The sequence below is a fragment of the Gopherus flavomarginatus genome, chromosome 2, assembly GCF_025201925.1.
Source record: "Gopherus flavomarginatus isolate rGopFla2 chromosome 2, rGopFla2.mat.asm, whole genome shotgun sequence".
NCBI lineage: Eukaryota > Metazoa > Chordata > Testudines > Testudinidae > Gopherus > Gopherus flavomarginatus.
The window spans coordinates 228,885,996-228,908,106 of record NC_066618.1 but is presented as its reverse complement, the minus strand read 5'-3'; the positions used below and the strand labels follow the sequence as shown (position 1 = coordinate 228,908,106).

At 41.5% G+C, this 22,111-nt stretch overlaps 1 protein-coding gene across 5 annotated transcripts in view; it reads left to right on the top strand.

Annotated features, from left to right (window-relative positions):
• The window catches only part of RB1CC1 (RB1 inducible coiled-coil 1), a 167,521-nt gene that overhangs the window by 102,816 nt on the left and 42,594 nt on the right, over nt 1-22,111 (top strand). For all 5 annotated transcript variants that reach the window (XM_050942870.1, XM_050942869.1, XM_050942872.1 and 2 more), the window contains 3 exons: nt 15,410-15,569; nt 18,121-18,229; nt 18,364-18,604. In XM_050942870.1, coding sequence (XP_050798827.1) covers nt 15,410-15,569; nt 18,121-18,229; nt 18,364-18,604 — 510 coding nt within the window. The remainder of the gene's footprint in view (nt 1-15,409; nt 15,570-18,120; nt 18,230-18,363; nt 18,605-22,111) is intronic.

The following is a 22,111-nucleotide window of genomic DNA, read 5'->3' as shown; positions in this document are numbered from 1 at the left end:
TCAAAGAATGACGTACAACTTTTAAAGATATATTACTTTTTTAGATTAAAGGAGTTATGTGCTTTCACATGTCTTAAGTATGTTCAACTTTAGGCCCAGTTCCACTCCCATTAAAATCAATGGTAAAACTGCAATAAATAATGATGGCTTGCTTCATCTTTCAGACACAGAAATGTACTCAGTGGGTAAACAGTTGTATACTTTTTTTTTTGTTTTTAAGCCTTTTAGCGGGAAGTTCTTTTAGCATGAGTAAAGTACCAGAAAATGCGGTAGACCTAATTTACCTTGATTTCGGTAAGGCATTTGACACGGTTACACATGCGGAATTATTAGTCAAATTGGAAAAGATGGGGATCAATATGAAAATTGAAAGGTGGATAAGGAACTGGTTAAAGGGGAGACTACAACGGGTCGTACTGAAGGGTGAACTGTCAGGCTGGAAGGAGGTTACTAGTGGAGTTCCTCAAGCATCGGTTTTGGGACCAATCTTATTTAACCTTTTTATTACTGACCTTGGCACAAAAAGCGGGAATGTGCTAATAAAGTTTGCGAATGACACAAAGCTGGGGAGTATTGCTAACACGGAGAAGGACCAGTTTATCATACAGGAAGATCTGGATGACCATGTAAACTGGAGTAATAGTAATAGGATGAAATTTAATAGTGAAAAGTGCAAGGTCATGCACTTAGGGATTAATAATAGGAATTTTAGATATACATTGGGGACGCATCAGTTGGAAGCAACAGAGGAGGAGAAGGACCTTGGGGTATTGGTTGATCACAGGATGACTATGAGCCGCCAATGTGATATGGCGTTAAAAAAGCTAATGCGGTTTTAGGATGCATCAGGCGAGGTATTTCCAGCAAAGATAAGGAGGTGTTAGTACCGTTATATAAGGCACTGGTGAGACCCCACCTGGAATACTGTGTGCAGTTCTGGTCTCCCATGTTTAAGAAGGATGAATTCAAACTGGAACAGGTTCAGAGACAGGCTACTAGGATGATCCGAGGAATGGAAAACCTGTCATATGAAAGGAGACTCAAAGAGCTTGGCTTGTTTAGTCTAGCCAAAAGAAGGCTGAGGGGGGATATGCTTGCTCTTTATAAATATATCAGAGGGATACATATTAGGGAGGGAGAGAAATTATTTAAGCTTAGTACCAGTGTAGATACAAGAACAAATGGGTATAAACTGGACACTAGGAAGTTTAGACTTGAAATTAGACGAAGGTTTCTAACCATTAGAGGAGTGAAGTTCTGGAACAGCCTTCCAAGGGGAGTAGTGGGGGCAAAAGACATACCTGGCTTTAAGACTAAGCTTGATAAGTTTATGTAAGAGATGGTATGATGGGATAGCCTAATTTTGGCAATTGATCTATGATTATCAGCAGATAAGTATGCCCAGTGGTCGGTGATGGGATGTCGGATGGGATGGGATCTGAGTTACTGCAGAGAATTCTTTTCTGAGTGCTGGCTGGTGAGTCTTGCCCACATGCTCAGGGTTTAGCTGATCGCCATATTTGGGGTCGGGAAGGAATTTTCCTCCGGGGCAGATTGGCAGAGGCCCTGGAGGTTTTTCACCTTCCTCTGCAGCGTGGGGCATGGGTCACTTGCTGGTGGATTCTCTGCAGCTTGAGGTCTTCAAACCACAATTTGAAGACTTCAATAACTCGGACATAGGTTAGGAGTTTGTTATAGAAGTGAATGGGTAGGATTCTGTGGCCTGCTTTGTGCAGGGGGTCAGACTAGATGATCATATTGGTCCCTTCTGACCCTAGAGTCTATGAGAACAAAAATGAAAGAGTGAGCAAATTTACAAGTTCGTATTCTGTAAAGTCTGAAACTTTGAATCTCTTGTACAAAAGTTGCAATGATTTTTAAAAGTGCATATTGTCAGTTTTATATAAAGGGATGGGAATTTTGATGATTTAAATAAAGGTAATCAAATCTAGGTTTTTCTTTTTTTCTCTCAAGCTGCATTAGTTTTAGACGTGTTACACTTGGATTCTCAGATTTATTTGAAATACCATTATAGTTGATAATGAATGATGTCACATAGGTCTGTAAAGAAAGGAGGAGGAAAGGGGGAAATGAATTCAGTGGTTTCTTTTATCAGTTGCTTAAATATAGGTTATAAATCTAAAAGAGCTCTCTTGGTGATTCCAGCATTAGTAGCTGAGAAATGCAGCTAATCAGTTTCTTCTGCTCATAGGCAGCTATTACTTTGGTTGCAAAGAAAATAACACTAGCGCAGTTTGAGAATGAGAAGGAATTTGCATTAAAAATATGCTAGGCACAGAGATGGAAGTGGAAGAAGTGCTTGGAGAGATGCACAGAAACTGAGCATCATGACTAGCATGGCAGGGTATGTAATAGGAGACAAGTTTCAGTAATTATTTTACCTTGATACAGGAAGATTTTGAAAGGTCTAGAGGTGTGAGAAGAATGACTCCAGATTGTGAACGTTGGCAATGGAAGGTAGAATTGCCAGCAGTAATAGAGAATTGAGGAAGGGAAGAGTGTTTAGGAAGAAAGATGACTAAACCCAAATTCTTTATTGATATTAAAGCTAGAGCTGATGACGTACCTTCCATTGATATGTTTCAGACACGATGATATGTAGGGCTGCACAGAAAGAGGGAGGCCAGGAGTAAAGCACATTTGCAAGTGGTCAGCACAGAGATAATCGTTAAATCTGTGTCTGCACACTGTATATAGGAATAAGATACACAAAGAACAGGTATCCACTTACAACAGAGGCTTGTTGGACCCCATCAGGAAGAGGGCAAAGGAAATATGAGGGACTGCTAGGGGCGATGCTTAGTGGTAGTCAGATAAGTAGGAGAACAAGAACGGTGCCATGAAAGCCAAACTACTAAATTATGAAGATACTTAAGAATATGGAGGGGGAGGAAGAGGAGGAGAATGAACCATAAGCCCCATGACTTAACCAAAGAGAAGTTGCGGATAATACATACTTAAAATAAAACCCAGTCATTTTACAAAACACAACAGTTTGAAATATCAATATCAGAAGCACTCATCATCAATAAAATGTAACAATATTTGAAAATAGCTTTTTAATTACGATGCATGCTTCTGCCAGTGCTAGCAGGAATAGACATGTTTCTGAAGAGTGGACGTCAGAATTTATGACATTACAGGTGATAGAATTGAAGTCTCTGGCCTGGTCCACACTACGCGTTTAAACCGATTTTAGTAGCGTTAAACTGATTTAACTCTGCACCCGTCCACACAACGAGGCCCTTTATATTGATATAAAGGGCTCTTAAAACCGGTTTCTGTACTCCTCCCCGATGAGAGGAGTAGCGCTGAAATCGATATTACCATATTGGATTAGAGTTAGTATGGCCGCAAATCGATGGTATTGGCCTCCGGGCGGTATCCCATAATGCACCACTGTGACTGCTCTGGACAGCAATCCGAACTCGGATGCACTGGCCAGGTAAATAGGAAAAGCCCCGTGAAATTTTGAATTTCATTTCCTGTTTGCCCAGCGTGGAGCTCTGATCAGCACAGGTGGTCATGCAGTCTCAAATCCAAAAAGAGCTCCAGGATGGATCGTAAGGGAGATACTGGATCTGATCGCTGTATGGGGAGACAAATCTGTTCTATCAGAGCTCCGTTACAGAAGACGAAATGCCAGAGCATTTGAAAAAAATCTCCATGCTATGATACAGAGTCCACAACACAGTGCTGTGTGACAAACGTAAAGGAAAACCAAAGAATCAAATGGATGCTTATGGAGGAAGGGAGGGGGGGCTGAGGACTCAAGCTATCCCACAGTCCCCGCAGTCTCCGAAAAGTATTTGCATTCTTGGCTGAATTCCCAATGCCTCTAGGGTCAAACACATTGTCCGGGGTGTTTCAGGGTATTTCTCGTCAATTTGCCGCCCTTCCTCCCCATGGAAAGAAAAGGGAAAAAAATCGTTTCTTGACTTTTTGAATGTCACCGTATGTCTACTGCATGCTGCTGGTAGACGCTGTGTCGCGGCACTGAACAACAACATCCTCTCCCCTCCCTTCCCCGGTGGCAGATGGTGCGGTGCAGAAGGACTGGTAGCCGTCCTTGTCATCATCCCGTGAGTGCTCTTGGCTGGCCTCAGGTGAGGTCAGCCGGGAGCGCCTGCGTAAAAATAGGAATGACTCCCGGTTACTACCGGCAGATGATACAGAATGGCTGGTAACCATCCTCATCATAGCAAGTGGGTGCTGAGCTCCATCAGCCCCACCCCCGTTTCATGTCTAAAGAAAAGATTTTGTACTGCCTGGACTATCATAGCAGCGGGATGCTGGGCTCCTCTCCCCTCCCTACTGTTTAATGTCCTGCCTGGACTATCATAGCGGCTGGAGGCTGCCTCCCCCTCATTTTATCTCACTAAAAAGTCAGTGTTTCTTATTCCTGCATTCTTCATCACACAAATGGGGGGACCCTGCAACAGTAGCTCAGGAGGGTTGGGGGAGGAGGGAAGCAACGGGTGGGGTTGTTGCAGGGGCACCCCCTAGACTGGCATGCAGCTCATTTCTGCAGGATCTGACACGGAGTGGCTGTGCTCTCTGGTACACTGGCTCTCTAGTACACTTGCCCCATATTCTAGGCAGGACTGACTGTCTATTTTTAGATACAACATAAAGGAGGGAATGACCCGGGGGGTCATTCCTATTTTTGTCTTTGCGCCCCCGGCCGACCTCAGCGAAGGTCAGCCAGGAGCACCCATGACAGCCGCAGATGGTACAGAACGACTGATAACCATCATCTCATTGCCAGTTTATACTGGCACAGCAGACGGTACAGAACGACTGGTAACCATCTCTGCTACCTTGCAAAGGCAAATGAATGCTGCTGTGTAGCGCTGCAGTACCGCCTCTGTCAGCGGCATCCAGTACACATACGATGACAGTGACAAAAGGCAAAACAATCTCCATGGTTGCCATGCTATGGCATCTGCCAGGGCAACCCAGGGAAAAAGGGCGCGAAATGATTGCTGTTGCTTTCATGGAGGAAGGAATGAGTGACGACATTTACCCAGGATCACCCGCGACACTGTTTTTACACCATCATGCATTGGGATCTCAACCCAGAATTCCAATGGGCGGGGGAAACTGCGGGAACTATGGGATAGCTATGGGATAGCTACCCACAATGCAACGCTCCAGAAATTGATGCTAGCCTTGGTACATGGAAGCACACCGCCAAATTATTGTGCTTTGTGTGGCCGCGTGCACTCTACTTTATACAATCTGTTTTACAAAACCGGTTTATGTAAAATCGGAATAATCCTGTAGTGTAGACGTACCCAGATAGAACTGTGGAAGCCTGCAGTAATATCCCTGAGAAGCCCTTTTTCTGAAGGAAACTTTTTTTTTTTAATGACTGGCACACATCATCTTAGTTCATTATTGTGTTACCAGAGCTGATGGCTGCACTTCACATTTAAATTTTTGAGAGATTTGGGACTTAATTATTAGGAATCAGTGTTATATATCATTAGGGATGGACCAGAACTCCTCAGATTTTATTAATCAAAAATATAAATCTGCTTTTCTATCCTGTCCACTTTCAGCAATCTTCATACTGGATTTTCATCTACTTCCAGAGGTGGAGACAGAGGCCAGACATTTGTCATCAGTTATATTCCCAGGTTTAGGACTGTCCACTAGGAAAACTTGCCAAAATTCTTTGCTTTCACATGCTAATACAAGGAGGCCTGAAATCTGCCTGGAACAGTCTTTCTAATATGTAGAACATTTTAATTCCATTAAGACTTTTTAAAGAAGTAAATAAGCTTCTTTTTGGCAATTTTAAAATTGAGTGCAAAGCAATTATAGATTATACTCGGGGCAATTCTGTGCCAAAAAAATTAAAAATTCTGCACATAGTGTTCTGCATATCTTATTTGTCAAAATAACAGAGTATAATCTTACCAATTTCAATTATTTTGGTAATGTATTTCAAAATAAATGTCAGCAAGCGTGTCTGTAACAATACAGACAAAAAAGATTCAGGATATTTTTTAACAAATAGATTCTTTACTAGGCATATTAATATAGAATGTTGAGTAATAATTTAAACTACAGTACAGAATCTTATTTACCACACCCCTCAGAAGCAGTGCAAAGGTTTGAGGGAGTCAGGGGTAATGGAGAAGCTGAGGGACAGGGAAGTAATTGCTGAGGAGTAGTCTGGGATTGAACCTGGAGGGATGTTGGGTATGTGGGGGAAGTATGGAACAGGGTTGTTTTTTGGGGGGGGGGGCGGGGGCTGTTAGCTATTGGGGAGCCTCCCCCATGCAGACCCTGGCTGACCCCAGCTTCTGCCATTCAGTCAGGCCCATCTGCCACTTTCCCTGTCTCCCTGGATCCCCACTTAGCCACCCCTTCTTACCCTGTTCTCATGTGTCCCTGCAGCCGCACTCAGGCACCCTCGTCCCCCTATCCCTCTGTATCTCTGCATTCCCCATCCCTGTCCCATGTGTCCCTGCACCTCCATTCAGCCACCCCTTGTCTCTATATGGCCCTGCACCCCGACTCCCATTCAGCATTACTGCAATCTGTCCCCCCTACTAGCCCTTTTGAACTCCAGTCCATGTGACCCTAGCAGCCCTGTGTTCCCCACGCTGTCTGTCTCTCCCCTCATATCCCGTCCTCCTCATCTGGCCCTGCAGTGAGGAATGCAGCTTTGCTGCCTATCCATGGCGGGCTGCTCCAGCCGATGAGCCAGCTACCCTCTGTTCAGGTGCCACAGCAGCCTGTGGTAGGCGAAAGGCATAGTTGCAGTCCTCTCCAGCAGAGTCTTTTCTGCAGAGGAAGAAAAACGTCTGCAGGGAACATGAATTCTTCTTGGAGTGCTTGCTCATGTCAATTCCATTCTAGGTATGTGTGCGCCCATACGCACAGTTGTCAGAAATTTTTGCCTTAGCAGTATCTGTAGGGTTGACTGTAGCACCCCTTGAGTACTGCCCTCATGCGTTGGTATATTGAGCGCTGCCGACCCTGTGCCCTCTCATTTCCTTCTTTCTGCCTATGATGGTTGGTTGGAGTACCTTGTCTTGCATTGCAAGAGCATTAGCAGTTCTTCACAGCCCATTGTCTGTCGTCTTTGTATGTAGTATGTAGTAGGTACTTGTTTAGCCATTAAGTTAAGTGATAGGTTAGTTTGGTAGTTAGAGCCCGAGCTGGACTTAGCCCCGGAGCAGGGCATGCCCTGCTCTCCTGGCTTTAAACCATGCTCGTCATGCAACAGGCTGATGCCTAGGTGTTCCCACAACAGTTTTTGAAGTGCTTGGAGAAGTCCCATATAAAGGACAAGTGCAGAATCTATAAGAATTTTCACCCTAGAACCCAGAAGGAGCAGGATATCCGCTTGAGGGCCCTCCTCATGGAGGCTGCACTTCACTCCCACTTGGATCCCACCCTGAGCACCTCGGAATCGGTGCAGAGCACACTGCCAGCACCTTTCTCCCTCACCCATGCCGAAGAAGTGGCAAAAGAAGAAGATGCCCATCTGGCACCAGAAGTGATGGGGGCCTTGGGCACATGACCTGACATACATCATTTGCCCGACTCGGGGCTTCCCCAGTGGCCAAGAACAAGCAGGCCAACTGACACTACAGACACTGCGCCAGGCGCCAGACACTGCCAAGGCCCCAACACCTAGGTGCAAGCTGATCATGGGACTTCCCCATAGGGCAGTAGAGCACCCTCAGTCCCCAGACCGCAGACGTACATCCCTATCTCCGTGGCCTAGGACTCCGGCATCGCATCTCCGGTCAGAAGACCCAGGTCCCTGATGCCCCACTCTCCCCCTACAAGACATGGGACACTGGGATCGAGGCACTGGTCCCCTGTGCCACCGATACTGGTGAGTGTGACGGTACCTCCCATACAGCTTTATGGAAATATGCATATGAATGTATGTATATAACATAACTAGAATGTGTTTTATACTACATATGCCATGTAACATATCTCTGTAAAGATTATGAGCTATTGAATCTATTAATCCTATTTGTATACATGTATCATTTTTGTATTTAAAGTTATGAATATTGGCTGCATACTTGTTTGATTCAAAGTAGGCTGTAGTGAAGCAGTTGGTCAGCTCCCTGAGAAAACTATTCTCAGTAAGTGCCCAATCCCAAAACACTTAAGCCAACAATGAACTTGGAGACACCAGTACACATCTGGGCTTTCCCAGGAATGTGGCTCGGCTGGTGAGAAACTCAGTCAAGCATGGACATGTGACTTGCCCAGGTGGCTCCAAAACTCCCTTTTGGAGCTGGACTTTGGATAGGAGAGGGGAGGGGGTCTCCACCCACAAAAAAAAAGTCTATTTAAGCCCATGGGAGACCCCTCCATTTGATCTTCAACTGGCTAAAGAGAGAGCCTCTGCACCCCCCAGGATACTTGAAAGAATCTGGAACAAAGGACAGTGTGCAAGACCCATTTTGGACCTGCATCGTCTCAAGAAGTCTCTCAAAAAGTTGAAGTTTTGCATGGTCTCCCTGGCCTCCATCGTCCCCTCCCTGGTTCCAGGAGACTGTTACGCCACCCTCGACTTGAAGGACACATATATTTGCATTTTATCAGGGCACAAGTGCTTCCTTATTTTACACTGGGCCAGCACCATTTCCAGTTCAGGGCATTACCATTCAGTCTCTCGTCAGCCCCAAGAGCATTAACAAAGTGCATAGCACCAGTGTTGTTCACATTTACCCGTTCCTCAAAGACTGGCCATTAAAGGATTGATCTCAGGATCAGGTGCAGCAGCATCTTGATCTGGTTTGTTCCACCTGTTGCAACCTGGGGTTGTTAATAAATGAGAAAACGTTGACCTTAATCCCGGTACAATTCATAGAGTTCATTGGAGCAGTCCTCAACTCTGCTCAGGCCAGAGTCTTCCTCCTGAAGGCTCAGTTCCAACCCATGGCAGACCTCATCTTGTGCATGCAAACCCACCCTCTTCCCACCACTCACATGTGCCTGCACTTGTTGGGCCACATGGCCGTCTGCACTTATGTGGTCCAGCATGCACAACTCCACCACAGGACCCTGCAGGCATGGCTGGCATCAGTCTACATCTCCCAACAAACACAATATGGACTGTGTGGTCAGGGTCCCGGATCATGTACTGTCGTCACTCACCTGGTGGCAGAGTCCTGCATTGATATAGGAGGGAGTTCCCTTGGTGGATCCATCCTTGTCCTCCACCCCCGTGTCTCCGATGCCTTGGACCTAGAGTGAGGAGCCCACCTGGGCAATCTCAGCAGGGAAGGTTGTTGGTGGAGTTATGATTGCTCCCTACACATCGTCAGGGAGCTCAGAGCAGTTCGCCTGGCCTGACAAGCCTTCCTTAAAAAACAGGGTGGTCCAGGTCCTGCCGGACAATACAGTGGCTATGTTCTGTATCAACAAGCAGGGCAGAGCCATATCATCTGTCCTTTGCCAGGAAACCCTCAAGCTCTGGGACTACTGTATACATACAACACGGCACCCATCTCGTAGCCCTCCCCACCTCCAGGGCCTGGAATACTTTGGCAGATAACTTCAGCAGAACCTTCTCATCTCGCCATGAGTGGTCCCTCCACCTGGAAGTGATCAGCTTCATTTCCAGAGGTGGGGAATCCCCAGGTGCATCTGTTCGCATCCAGGCAGAACAGGAAATTACATGTTTTCTGCTCGATTCAGGGGATCGACAGACTCCTTGTTGGATGCTTTTCTACTCCTGTGGTTGGGGATTTTGTTGTACACCTTCCCTTCAGTACCGCTGATTACAGAGTCTGCATAAAAAGTCAAGCAGGACAGGGCAAAGGTGATTCTCATAGCGCTAGGTTGGCCATGCCAGCAGTGGTTAGGCATGTTGCAGTCCTCTGCATCTGAAAATGGCGGCGCTGCACCTGATGGTTTGGCTGCTGCATGGTTAAATGTTGAGGAGCAAGAATGGTCAGCCGCTGTCCAGCAGGTCCTGTTGGGCAGCAGAATGCCCTCCACCAAAGCAAGCTACCTGGCCAAATGGAAGTGGTTCACTTGTTGGACCTCAGATAAAGTTATTCGGCCCAAGCAGACTTCGCTGCAGTTGATCCTGGACTACCTTCTGCATCTCAAGCTTCAAGGCCTGTCTCTTTCATCTTTCAGGGTCCACTTGGCTCCTATCTTGGCCTTCCATCCACTGCTTGACGGTAGGTTGGGTTTTGCCCAGGACATGACTTCCAGGCTCCTAAAGGGCCTCAAGCACATCTTCCCGCACATCAGGGATCCTGTTCTGTCATGGAACCTGAATCTTGTACTGTCATGGCTCGCATGAGCACCCCCTTCAAGCCTTTGGCTTCCTGCTCTCTCCTTCTCCTGTCCTGGAAGTTTGCATTTCTAGTTGCGATAACATCCACCGACCGGGTCTCTGAGATTAGGGCACTTACCTCGGAACCCCTCTATACAGTCTTCTACAAGGTCCAGCTATGACTGCACCCAGCTTTCCTGCCCAAGGTGGTCTCACAGTTTCATCCAGGCCAAGACATTTACTTATCTGTCTTTTTTTTTCCAAAGCCACATAAATAGGAGGAGGAGCATAGATTGCATTTCCTAGACATCAGGACAGCACTTCTGCATTGAAAGGACCAAGCCATTCTGCAAGTTGGCGCAATTGTTCGTTGTGTCGGCTCAAATAATTTCTTCTTGGATCACTGCCTGCATTGGCTGCTGCTACGATCAGGCAAAGTTGCTACCTCTGGCAATCATAACCACCAATTCAACCAGGCCGCAAGCCTCCTTGACAGTTTTCCTAGCCCAGCTGCCTATCCAGAACATCAGTAGGGCTGCCACCTGGTTGTCCGTCCACACGTTCACGTCCCATTACACAATCGCTCAGCAGGCCCGGGATGATGTTGGTTTGGTAGAGCAGTACTGCAAGCCGCTAGACTGTTCATCATATGGCATGTATTTGCTACCTGAGTGTACTTCCGTATTTCAGAATTATTGGACAGGTGCTTTGGCTTTTTGATCCCCTAAAAGTCCCAGCTTGGGTGTTTAATTGCAGTACATGAGTTGTAATTTTCTGTATCACCCTCTGTTTATTGCTCACTAGCAATTTGTTTATGATGGTGTAAAACAAACTATGCACAGCATGTGTCCATCTGCTGGCCAGCTAAATGTTTTCCTCAACATGAAAAATAATCAGCATTATGGAGACAGTAGTAGTGACTCAATAGTGAAATTTGAGTTGAATTTTGCAATGGAAGCAGGGATTCAACCTCTTGGTTACATATGAAACATACAAAAATATTCTCCCCAAAATTACAACACTTAGAAAATGAATTTTCTGATATTTTATGAGAATAACTTACTTTAGGATCTATGGTCACCTTTTCCTGTTCTTCATAATTGAAAGTTTTCTCTTTCAGTGGAAACCATAATTGTGCTGTAGTGGCACAATACAAAGCTTTCACTAATTTTTCCCCTATTGTTACTTGCATCTTCTTGTCAACTGTTTTAAATGGGCCTTTCTGATTATCACTACAATTTTTTTTCCTCCTGCTGATAATAGCCCACCTTAATTGATTAGTTTCTTTAGAATTGGAATGGCAACACCATTTTTTCATTTTGTGTGTGTGTGTGTGTGTGTGTATGTATGTATGTATGTATATATATATATATATAATCTTCCTACTGTATCTTCCACTGCATTTGATGAAGTGGGTTTTAGCCCACAAAAGCTTATGCCCAAATAGATATGTTAGTCTCTAAGGTGCCACAAGTACTACTTGTTCTTTTTACTTTTGATGAAGGCGTTTTAGTGTTTGTGGACTCATACTGATTAAATTGATATTTAAAAACTCATTAGATTACATGTTATTACTTGTATTCAGGTTTAAAAAGTTGATGACCACTTTCATTACGGAATGTAGCAAAATCTTTTTTCCTAATTTCCAGCCTTTCTTCCCCAGAAAATACACTATTTCGCAATCTTCCAAGAGTGGAAATTTAGAGAGAGCCATGAATCCAGAAGGGGGGAAAGTTTAAATAGCATCTTAAAATTTTTCGAGAGAAGTGTAACTTTTTTTGCTTACTATTTATAGAAGGAGCACCTAGAATAAGTAAGGCCAAGTCTACACTACAGATTTATATCGGTATAACAACATAGCTCAGGTGTGACAAATCCAATCCCCTGAGCGACATAGTGATACTGACCTAAACCCCTGTGTAGACAGTGCTATGTCAACAGGAGAGCATCTTGCATGGAGAATCTGTACTAGTTTTTGCAAATGCTCACTTTTCTGAATTTCAGTGGAGTTTCCTTGAGGAAAGTCCAAAAGGAGTAGATTATCAAGCTGCCTATTAGAGACAGGTAAATATGCTTTTACCATTTAACACTGATTTACAGTTTTAACTTTCCTCTCCAATAATATTAGAAATACTATAGGGAAGTAAAAAAAAACATTTTATAAATGTATATATTTTAGTATGTCAGACAGAGTAAATAAGAAATCAGTGTTACAGTTTAATGATAACTATACTTGTGGTTCCCCCTCTGTTATCTCCTGAGGGCACCCATTTAAGGGTTTCTAATTCCCAGCCATCACCTTTCTTGGGCAGAGACCTGTATCTTTCTCACTCCTGAGTGGGGTTTTAAGGCTGCACAGCTCCCTGATTTTATGCTGAGATATCCCCAGCAAGCCAGACTGCCTAAACAGGCAAGTTCCTACATTTTGCTCTCTCTCCGAAGGCTATATGACCTATTGCCCACAGCTATAAATTACCACACAGCTCCTTTATTCTTAAGATAAAAGCATTACAGAGAAAACATAAAAGCTGTAAAAGAACCTACACATATTTTAAAAGCTTACCTGAGGTCATCCATCAATTTTATGGGGCCCCAGTGGGTCAAGTCACTCCAACACTCAAGGATTTTCTCTATTCCCTCCCACCCCTCTTGGACAGAAGGTCCTGTCCATTTGCTGGATCAGAAAGAAAGCTCAGAGTCAGTTTAAACATAGGCTATTTATTTATTTTTGTCAGTCTTTGGAGAATCCAATTTGAACTATTTTATGCATGCCCCCACAGGAGGTGGTAACTCTGTGGGGCTTATAAGCTTGCTTATTTGCCGTAATCACTACTAACTGTTTTAGTTCCTGGAGAAGCTTCCCCACAAAGTAGAATACAATCACATATAAGCCACTCTTTTAAAACAAAGGGCCCCCCCAAAAGTTGCTCTGTCACAATTAAGTTGTATTTGTATATATAAATTCTAAACTTGTCTGAACATTGACAAGTTTAGAATTTATATATAAGGCACTACTTAATTTGTAATATTGCAAATCCCGCAATATTAGACTTCCATTGCAGTTTTGATTTTAATTAGCTTACTTCACACAGTCCACAATTTAGCATATATTTTGAGGTATGCAACACACACTTTTTCCCCATTATTAAAGTAGAACCCCATTTATCTGAGCTGATAGTGGCTGAGGCTCGAGCTGTCAGCCCTGCGCATTAATGACTGGAATATAGTTGCAGCAAAATGTCTTGTTAAAAAAAAAAAATGAGCATGCATAATATTTGAGTGCTTATATTGTTCAGGCAATTTTTTCTTAAACAAATTGGTCTTCCCTGGCTTTTCCAAATTACTGCAATTAATAAAGGTCTGTTATTACTTTTCTGCAATTTTCCATGTCTTGTCCACAACTCAGCTACAATTATTTGACAATCATCCCATGATTCAAATAGGGCATTAATTATATAACAGTGAGGAAGAATATTCAGTTGTGTCGCACAGGGAAAACCAAATAACTTTCAGTGTGATACAGTGAGTCAAAAACAATGAGTTAAACAGTCTGTCTGCCTAGGAACCTAAATCAGTAAGATTAAGAAAAACCAGCCAAATTGTAAAACATTTATAATTTAATGTAGGTTAATTCCTCCATGAGTAGCATCTCCCATGCTTTACATGAATAATTGCTAAAAGTGGGACTGAAGAGGCTATACTAGGATGCTGTAACAACCACTTTTATAGTAGTCATGATTGACATATTAACCTTTCGCAGTAGCTGAATGGTATTTATACCAATTTCCATACATTTAAAAGTGCCAGTTGTTAAGTTACAGTGCCAAATGACATTTATGTTAATGTTCTTTAAGAAGTCTTTAAAAAGAATAAATTCTGCAAAACTTATCCCCATAGTGTGAGCTCTTCTGTTCAGGCTTAAATTACTGTTACCTCATCCCAATCATAATTGTTACTATTCTATTTTTTTGCCCCTACAGTTACATGATTGGCTTGAAATCTAAAAACAGAGTTTAATAAATGAACCCTTTATTTAGGAGTGGCAAGAAATTTTGAATTGCATCCCTGGCTTGTACCATTTGAGGGAAAGTTTAACTTAGATGTTTTAACACGTTTGTGTACATTTCTAACAGCATTGTTAAGCAACAAGTTTTGACAGCAGCACAAACACTGAAAAAGTATGTAAAAATATTCTGTGAAACTTATGCAAGAAACCATCACCCTGACTAGAAAACCTATTGTAAGAGATTGCCTCAATCTCCCCATTTTGATTAAATTTTGACTCCTTTTTATGTTAGAAGACTATCTTCATTGAGAAATCAGTTTTTGTTCGTTCTTTCAAATGACTTTTTAAGACAGGTGTCACTGTATAATGGAAGTTAGATTTTTAAAAAGATACATTCTATGATTGCAGCGGGAAAGTCATGTATCTCTAAAGATACAGTCCACCAGGATTCTCACTCCTGAATTTCAGTTTCTCAGGTCTTCCCTAGCTTCTGGAGTTTTTTCACCCCTAAGGACAACAGTAATCATACGGAATGTAAACCAGACTGCTTACTGGCAGTTGCCCACAATCCTCAAAGCTGAATTTCTGCCCTTGGAACCTTTTAGTCAGTTCCTTTTGAGCACTGTCAATGAAACATGCTCAGGAGCTGTCTCTTTTATGTCCCAGTCTTCTAGCCAGTCTGTTGTTAATAAATAAGAGCTCATTTCAGCACTTTAAGGACTTTCAGTGACTATCCTTAGTCTCTTGAGACTTATTTCTCAATGCTTTGTTGCTTGTTTTGACACCAAATTCCTATACTTCAAAGCTTGCTTTCAATTTAGTGTTACTTTTCAGCAATATAATGCCTATTTTTAGCACTTTCATGCGTACAGACCTAAACACTTAGCTTTGATGCCCATGTTTCAGTGCTGTTGCTTCATATTTCATGGCTTCAGGCCACGTCCATGTAGCCGAACAATGACTGTAATGGACAAGCATATCCACTGCTCTATCTTTGGTGTAAGGAAGGAGCAGGGACTCATCAGGTTTTTCTTTGCTTGTGTTTATCTGTTCTTGAACTGTATTTCTGTAATGCATACTTAAATTCTAAAAATTTTCTTTTAAAGTCCTTCCACTGAATTATCTGCTGCATCAAACTTGGTTATTGAGCTTCAAGAAAAACTTGAGGAAGAGAAAATAAAATTTTTGGAGCAACTTAAAGAGCAAGAGAAAAGAAAGAATGAAGAAATGCAAAACTTTAGAATGTCTCTGACTGCAGAACAGCAGGTAAAGGCGTCATCAAATTTGATATGTTCTTTCTGAGATTTTGGAGATTTTTTATTTTTACCATTTCTAGTTTGCCATCTGGTACTTCCTAAATTCACATTGTCATCTGACAGCATATTATATAAAACTATATTAAATTTCATGGTTCAGAAACGTATCAGACTTTTAAAAGCATGTTCTCTGGGACTTGGGCGAAAGGAGCCCAGTTTAGGGGAAGTGTTACTATGTCATTGTTTTTTCTATAAGCTTGTGTTACCATAACTCTTCTCTAGCCAAGAGGGCTAAATTTGAGCTCCAAGGTAAACTCCATTAAGCATAACTTCTGATTAACTGCAAAGTATCTCTGAGCAATATTAAACTCACTCTTTCCAACACCAAGCAGTTCATTGTCACATGACTGTTCCCAAACAGCCAGCTCAGGTAGAGCCTGAGTTTTAGAATCAGTTTGAACCTCCAACTTTGTATTTCACTGTAGATTTATAAAATCTCTCTAGACACCCATCCTATACTAATGAGTGTCTAGTCAATAAATTAAAATACAAAACCACCAAAATAAGATTGGTCTCATAAAAATATCCTCCAACTCATACCATTCCCAAAAGTATTTTAAAACAATTGATTTTGCAGCATGGTTAGAAAGTGGACAAATGTGGGCTCTGGTGGACCAAGGGTGAAAGCGAGGGTTACAAAGTCAAGGACTCTTTTGTGGAGCATGCCCTGTCTTGTAGCTTCATCTCGTTAATAGATTGAAAAGGGAGCTCCACTTGAGCACCTCTTCCAGCTTCAGCAACATCGGTATGGGACAAGGACTGAGGCACAGCACTATTTCTAGTCATTTGAGCCATCCAACTTTTTGGACTATAGCCATCAATTGCTAGGGGCAGAGATAGGAGAAGTGGGTAGAATCTTCATGGACAAATGAAAATTTTCTAAAAATGTAGGTCTGCAAATATACTGAAACCAGAGCAGATCTTACACAGTAAATAATCTGAGCAATAACGGATATAGAAATGTTTGACGTCTACATTCATTTTCAGTATTATAGGCTGTGAATGGAGTGCAGAATGCCGCTGCCCATCCATATGTCTCTTTTAGAGAATTTTAATTAAGATTTCATGGCCACAGAACAGATGACAATTAATAATGTTCTGTACGATAAGTTGACTTTTTTATAAGATTTCTCTGATCTTAATGTTTCAATACATAGCATGCCATTTTCCCCATCATCAGCAGAGCATTTGAGGAAAGATCTCCCTGACGGCATTCTGTTAAAATCTCCACTCTTCTTTTTTTCGGGGCAGTTTGTTTTCACATGCTGCAAATCTCACAAAATGTAGCATCATTCCACTTGTTTAAAATGTATCATAGGAGTAAAAAATGCTGGAAGTGTATCTGATTGGTATAGCAATCACTGAACCTTTCAGGCAGTTTTCATTCATCTGTGTTCAGTATCTTAGAAAATTGCTTGTTGTTTTAGTTTTTAGTGAACTATATAAAGTTTGCTTTGTTATATCTATAGTAGACCCAAAATGTGCTATATACTGTACAGATACAGAGAAGACAAATTCCTTGCCCCAAAGAGCTTACAGCTTTAAGGTATGCAGATAGATGATGACTAGTGAGAGAAAGGGATGCAGCTTACTAAACAAGTCAAGGTGATGACTGGCACATAGTTTAATTTCTTAGTTTTTTTTTATTATGTAATTACTACCTCCAGTTGCCCTTCTACTAGGTTATTAGTTGGTGATGTTCTGTAGATCTTAAAAAGGGATTTGAATGATAAGCTGTATGGTGAAGACAAGAGGTTTGAACTTGATACAGTGTAGAAAGGGAAAGCCAATGAAGTGATTCATGGAGGAGGGTGACATGGGCAAATAATTGCATGAGACTAACTAGCAGTTGTTTTGTTAAAAGTTGTTAGTTTGTGCTAATGAGCCAGGACTCTTACTAATTTGTGCTAATTAGTCTGAACACCTGCTTGGCATTGGGAAATACTGCCTTCCAAAACTTCATGCAGTGCCCTGAAATCTATTTCAAGTTCATTCAAAGTATTAATATTTTAATGTGGTAATATGAATGCCACATTATGCTTATTTCTAATTGCGAATAACTTGGTTTAGTACAAGATCCTACAACATCCACTCTAGTTTTAAAGAATAACTGGTTCTGAGAACAATGTGTTACTGGATTTGTCAAGAACCAGAAATGTACAGATTCAGTGTTTTAATTTAATTGTATTCATGAATACAAAGGGCCTTATTCACACCTAATATATTTCTTGTGATTATTTTATTAGGACTACAAATGTACACCACACCTCACAAACAAAATTAGAACCAGTCCTAACCCAGAAGTCTTCGTAATTGAACTCCGATTAAAACAAGAAGGGAAACATTTCAAAAATGGTCTTAAGCTGATTTCCTTGCCTTTCAGCTTAGTTTGGGAAACTGTAAATGGCAATACCGTGGGTTCTTCCTTGTTTTCTGTCTTGCATGTGTTGTTTTCATTTACAGTTTACTACTTCTACCTAATGCTATTTCTGATTTTTCAGACCAATTTTAACACCGTGCTGACGAGAGAAAAAATGAAGAAAGAAAATATAATAAATGATCTTAGTGACAAATTAAAAACAATAACCCAACAGCAAGAAAGGGATAAGGGTAAGTAAATATTCTGTCAACACTGATAGATTTTGAAATAGTCTATATTCAATTTCAATCCAAATAATTGTTATAATATTCTGAGCTGCTTTTTTTTTAAATAAAAATATTTACATGTTTCTATTGTCATCTAGATTTGATTGAAACACTTTCTGAAGATCGTGCTCGATTACTGGAAGAGAAGAAAAAACTTGCAGAAGAAGTGAATAAGATGAGAAGCAGTAATTTTATTCCATCAGCATATTTACCTACAGCTTCAGAATCTTGTGGAGCCTGTGCACCTGATATCCCAGCTGAAACAGAAAGAGTGGCTTCAGAGATAACAGATGAAGGAAGGCTGGATTCAGCAATGGAAACTAGCATGATGGCTGTACAGTGAGTATATAAGAGACATTATATTAAAATATATAGGCTATATTTAGATCAATACACCAGTGTATAGTTGAATATTTCAGTGTACCAATGAGCTGTTCAGTGAACTACTTTTTACTCATCTGATATTCTTGCTCAAAATGCTTTTTTTTGAGATGCATATATAAAATGTTAAAATGTCACCAACTATCAGAAATGCATGTTTTTTAGTGATTTAGCAGAGAAAGAAGTTAGAGCAGTGGTTCTCAACCCATGGCCCAATCAGCACACAGCTGCGGCCCACGTGACATCCTCAGAGCTGTAACTAGTGTGCAGTGGGAGGGGCACTTGCCCCAGGCACAGAACCAGCTAGGAGTGGGGTGGAGTAAAAATGGGGTGCACAGGATCGGACTCAGCATCAGCTCCCCACCAGGATCAGGCCCAGCGATATCAGCCATGTCCCCACGCCCCCACCGCTGGGTTGGATCAGGCCCAGTCACACAACCAGCAGCAACGTGGAAGTGAGGATGGCAGTACACCATGCCATGCCACTCTTACAGTAAATGATGAATTTTTTGACTTATTTTGCTAATTTAAAATTCTCTTGGTATATATTTTCCAGTGTTGAAATGAAAGGTGCGTATTGCTGTCATATAACAAATACTAATCTTTTTTTTTTTTTGTAGTTGTATAGGTAGTATATTGTGTGGATGCAGCTCACACAACACATAGAAAGCTGCATATATGGCCCACAATGGTAAATAGGATGAGAACCACTGAGTTAAAGGCTAAAAAATGGTAAAGTGAAAACAAAATAGGCTTCAGTGAGTAGATGAATGTTTTAAAACTGAGCAGCAGAAAAACAGTAATATACACTTTGTCCCACACACTCGGGAAGAAGACAGACCAGATGCAAGGGATCTGATTGAATTAGGCTGCAACTCTTACTATCTTCAATTCATCTGGGAACTGTTTGGTAGTAACTCTTACGGGCAGGTCATCACTCCTTCCTTAATTATTTCCACCTGGTTGGAGGGCTGCTGTCATCCCCCCACTCCTCCACACTTGGTAGCATGGTTTTAATTGGTTTTTGGAAAGTAGTGCAGGTGTGTCTCCTCTGGCTGGAAATTACACCTCCAGCTCCAGTATAGACCTAGTCCAGTGTAGACATAGTCTTAAATCCACTTATAATTCTGGTTTATAAGGGAACTGGACCCCTTATGGAGCAAGTATCTGCACTGGACACCTGCCACCTGTTAATTTGCAATATCTTGATTCTTACATTCTGACTTAGCCTATCGGATCCCTGAACTGCTCTGAGAAAGGGAAAAAAGCATGCCCTGTACCAATAACTCTGGCAGTGAAGGAAAAATTCCTTCCTGATCCCAAATAAAACAGTGTGCATAGCAACTGAAAAACATGGTGCTACCTTAATCCCAGGAGTGGGATCTACTAAACTGGATGCAAGAGGGGGCTCCAAGCAGAGGAACAGGGCTAATATACCCTTCTCCAGATGCACAGGAGCCAATGTCTTACCTGAGCCCCATCAGTTTAGGTGTTTTTCCCCCATCTCTTAGCCCTGAATGGGGGACAAGACTATGAAAGGAGCCATTACTCCTTTTTCCTGCCAGTCCAGACAAAAATCCCAGCAGATGCATTCTGGTGGTCTGTGGAGGACTGGCTGAGTATATGGTACTGGCTCCTTGTTTGCAACTGCTAAATAACATTAAAAGAATGTAAAACACAAATATGTTGCTCATATTACTTGTCCATGTAAACAATTGCTGTAGTTGTCATAGGAAAGTTATTGCATCACCATTGGTAGGTGAGATGGTCATGCATGTTGGGTGTTGAGGAGAGATGATGAAGCCAGACAATAGCAAATGGGTGAAGGAGCCTGTTCAAGACACTCCTTCTTAAGATTTATGCCCATTATTGCAAAAAAATTCAGGAACCTGGAATTGTAGCAGTTTTCCCCTTTAATCCTTTCAATCTGGTCATTTTTCTATTTATAGTAGTCTTACAAAAGATATTCAAAATTTGATAGTTCTTAACCATTTATAGCAAATGTTCATTATGCAGAAGCCACATAAACTGGAGACCACAACCTTTCTGAAATAGTATCTGCAATCTTTAAAATTTATTGTTTTACATTGTTATGAGTTGCTATGGTCTCCCCTTTGCTTTGAAAGAAAAAATCTCTTAAGTGCAGCTTATTTCACAGTTAACTGAAGAAATGCTAAATATAGAGGCATTAGTCTATTTCAGTAAATGACTAAAATTCTCAGCTCTTATTCATTTCCATGACTAATTATTTCTTTAATTTTTATTTTCTTTATTACAAATTGCAGTTGTAGTGGTTTTCTCTGAGGCCCTAGCATCAGTGGGGTGATTCTTTGAGCACAGAGTCAATTAGGATTACCATTTCAGCCTTGAATCTGGATGTCCTGCATCTCCCTCATTTTGACAAGAAATACTGTTTGTTCTGAATTTTACATTTATTTCTAATATTCGTTCCTGAACACTTTTCTATATGGTTTATCAGTTTCCTATATACGTCATTAAAATCAAAGTAATCTATTTTTATATGCAACACTGGAAAAAAAGACTAGTTTTTTTGTTAGTAATTAAAATAAGTTGCTTTTACTGGTGGGGAAAAATGTGTTCATCACTACTAGTTTTCCTCTGAATTATCTAAACGTTACAATTTAGCATTAAGAGAGTAGTAATTTAAAAAAACTCCAAAACACCACCACAGTTTTTATTATGTAGATCTTTGACACTGTCAGCATAAGATTTCCTTTAGTTATCTTTCACTGACTGAGGCTACAGTTGATAAATTATTATTGGAGAGCATATTCCCATGCTAGATATGAAATGAAATATAGTGTCCAAAAGTTGGGTCCAAATTTGGTGAAAAATGTACTATATTTCTCAAAAAAAGCACTCATTTTAAGCAGGCAGTAGTTTTGTTTTTTGCTTAAAGTCTAATGCAAAGTTTAGGGGGAGTGCATATGGGGAGAGAAACTACTATGAAGTTGAAAAGGGAGATAATTGTGTTTCTACCCATATTTCTTCTTTTCTCCCTCTCCTGCCTCTGCTAAAATAATCTTTCTTAACCATTCTTCCAACTGTCACCCTCTACTTTTTAAATGCTTTCTGTGGTTCTCCCTTTTCCATCATGTCTAATTCTTGTCCTCACCTATTAAGGCACTTCACACCTTTACCTCTACCTGCTTATCTTTGCTTGTATTTTATCAAGTTGCCTATTCCTCCTCATTTCACCAGTGACATCAGACGTGGCCACCTACTTGTTCACTCCCCCCATAAGCATCTTTGTACATTCTTCATCTTCTCATACATGGACTGCTTTCCTCAAGCTAATCTATAAAGTCAGTAGACTCGCCTATTCCTTTTCAGTATCCTTTTTACCACCAGGTTTACAGGAAATTGGAATCTAAATTCCAAGAAAATTTGTGGCGACCTTGGGAATGATTTTGAGTCTTACTTTCTCGTAGTTTTAGTAGTGTT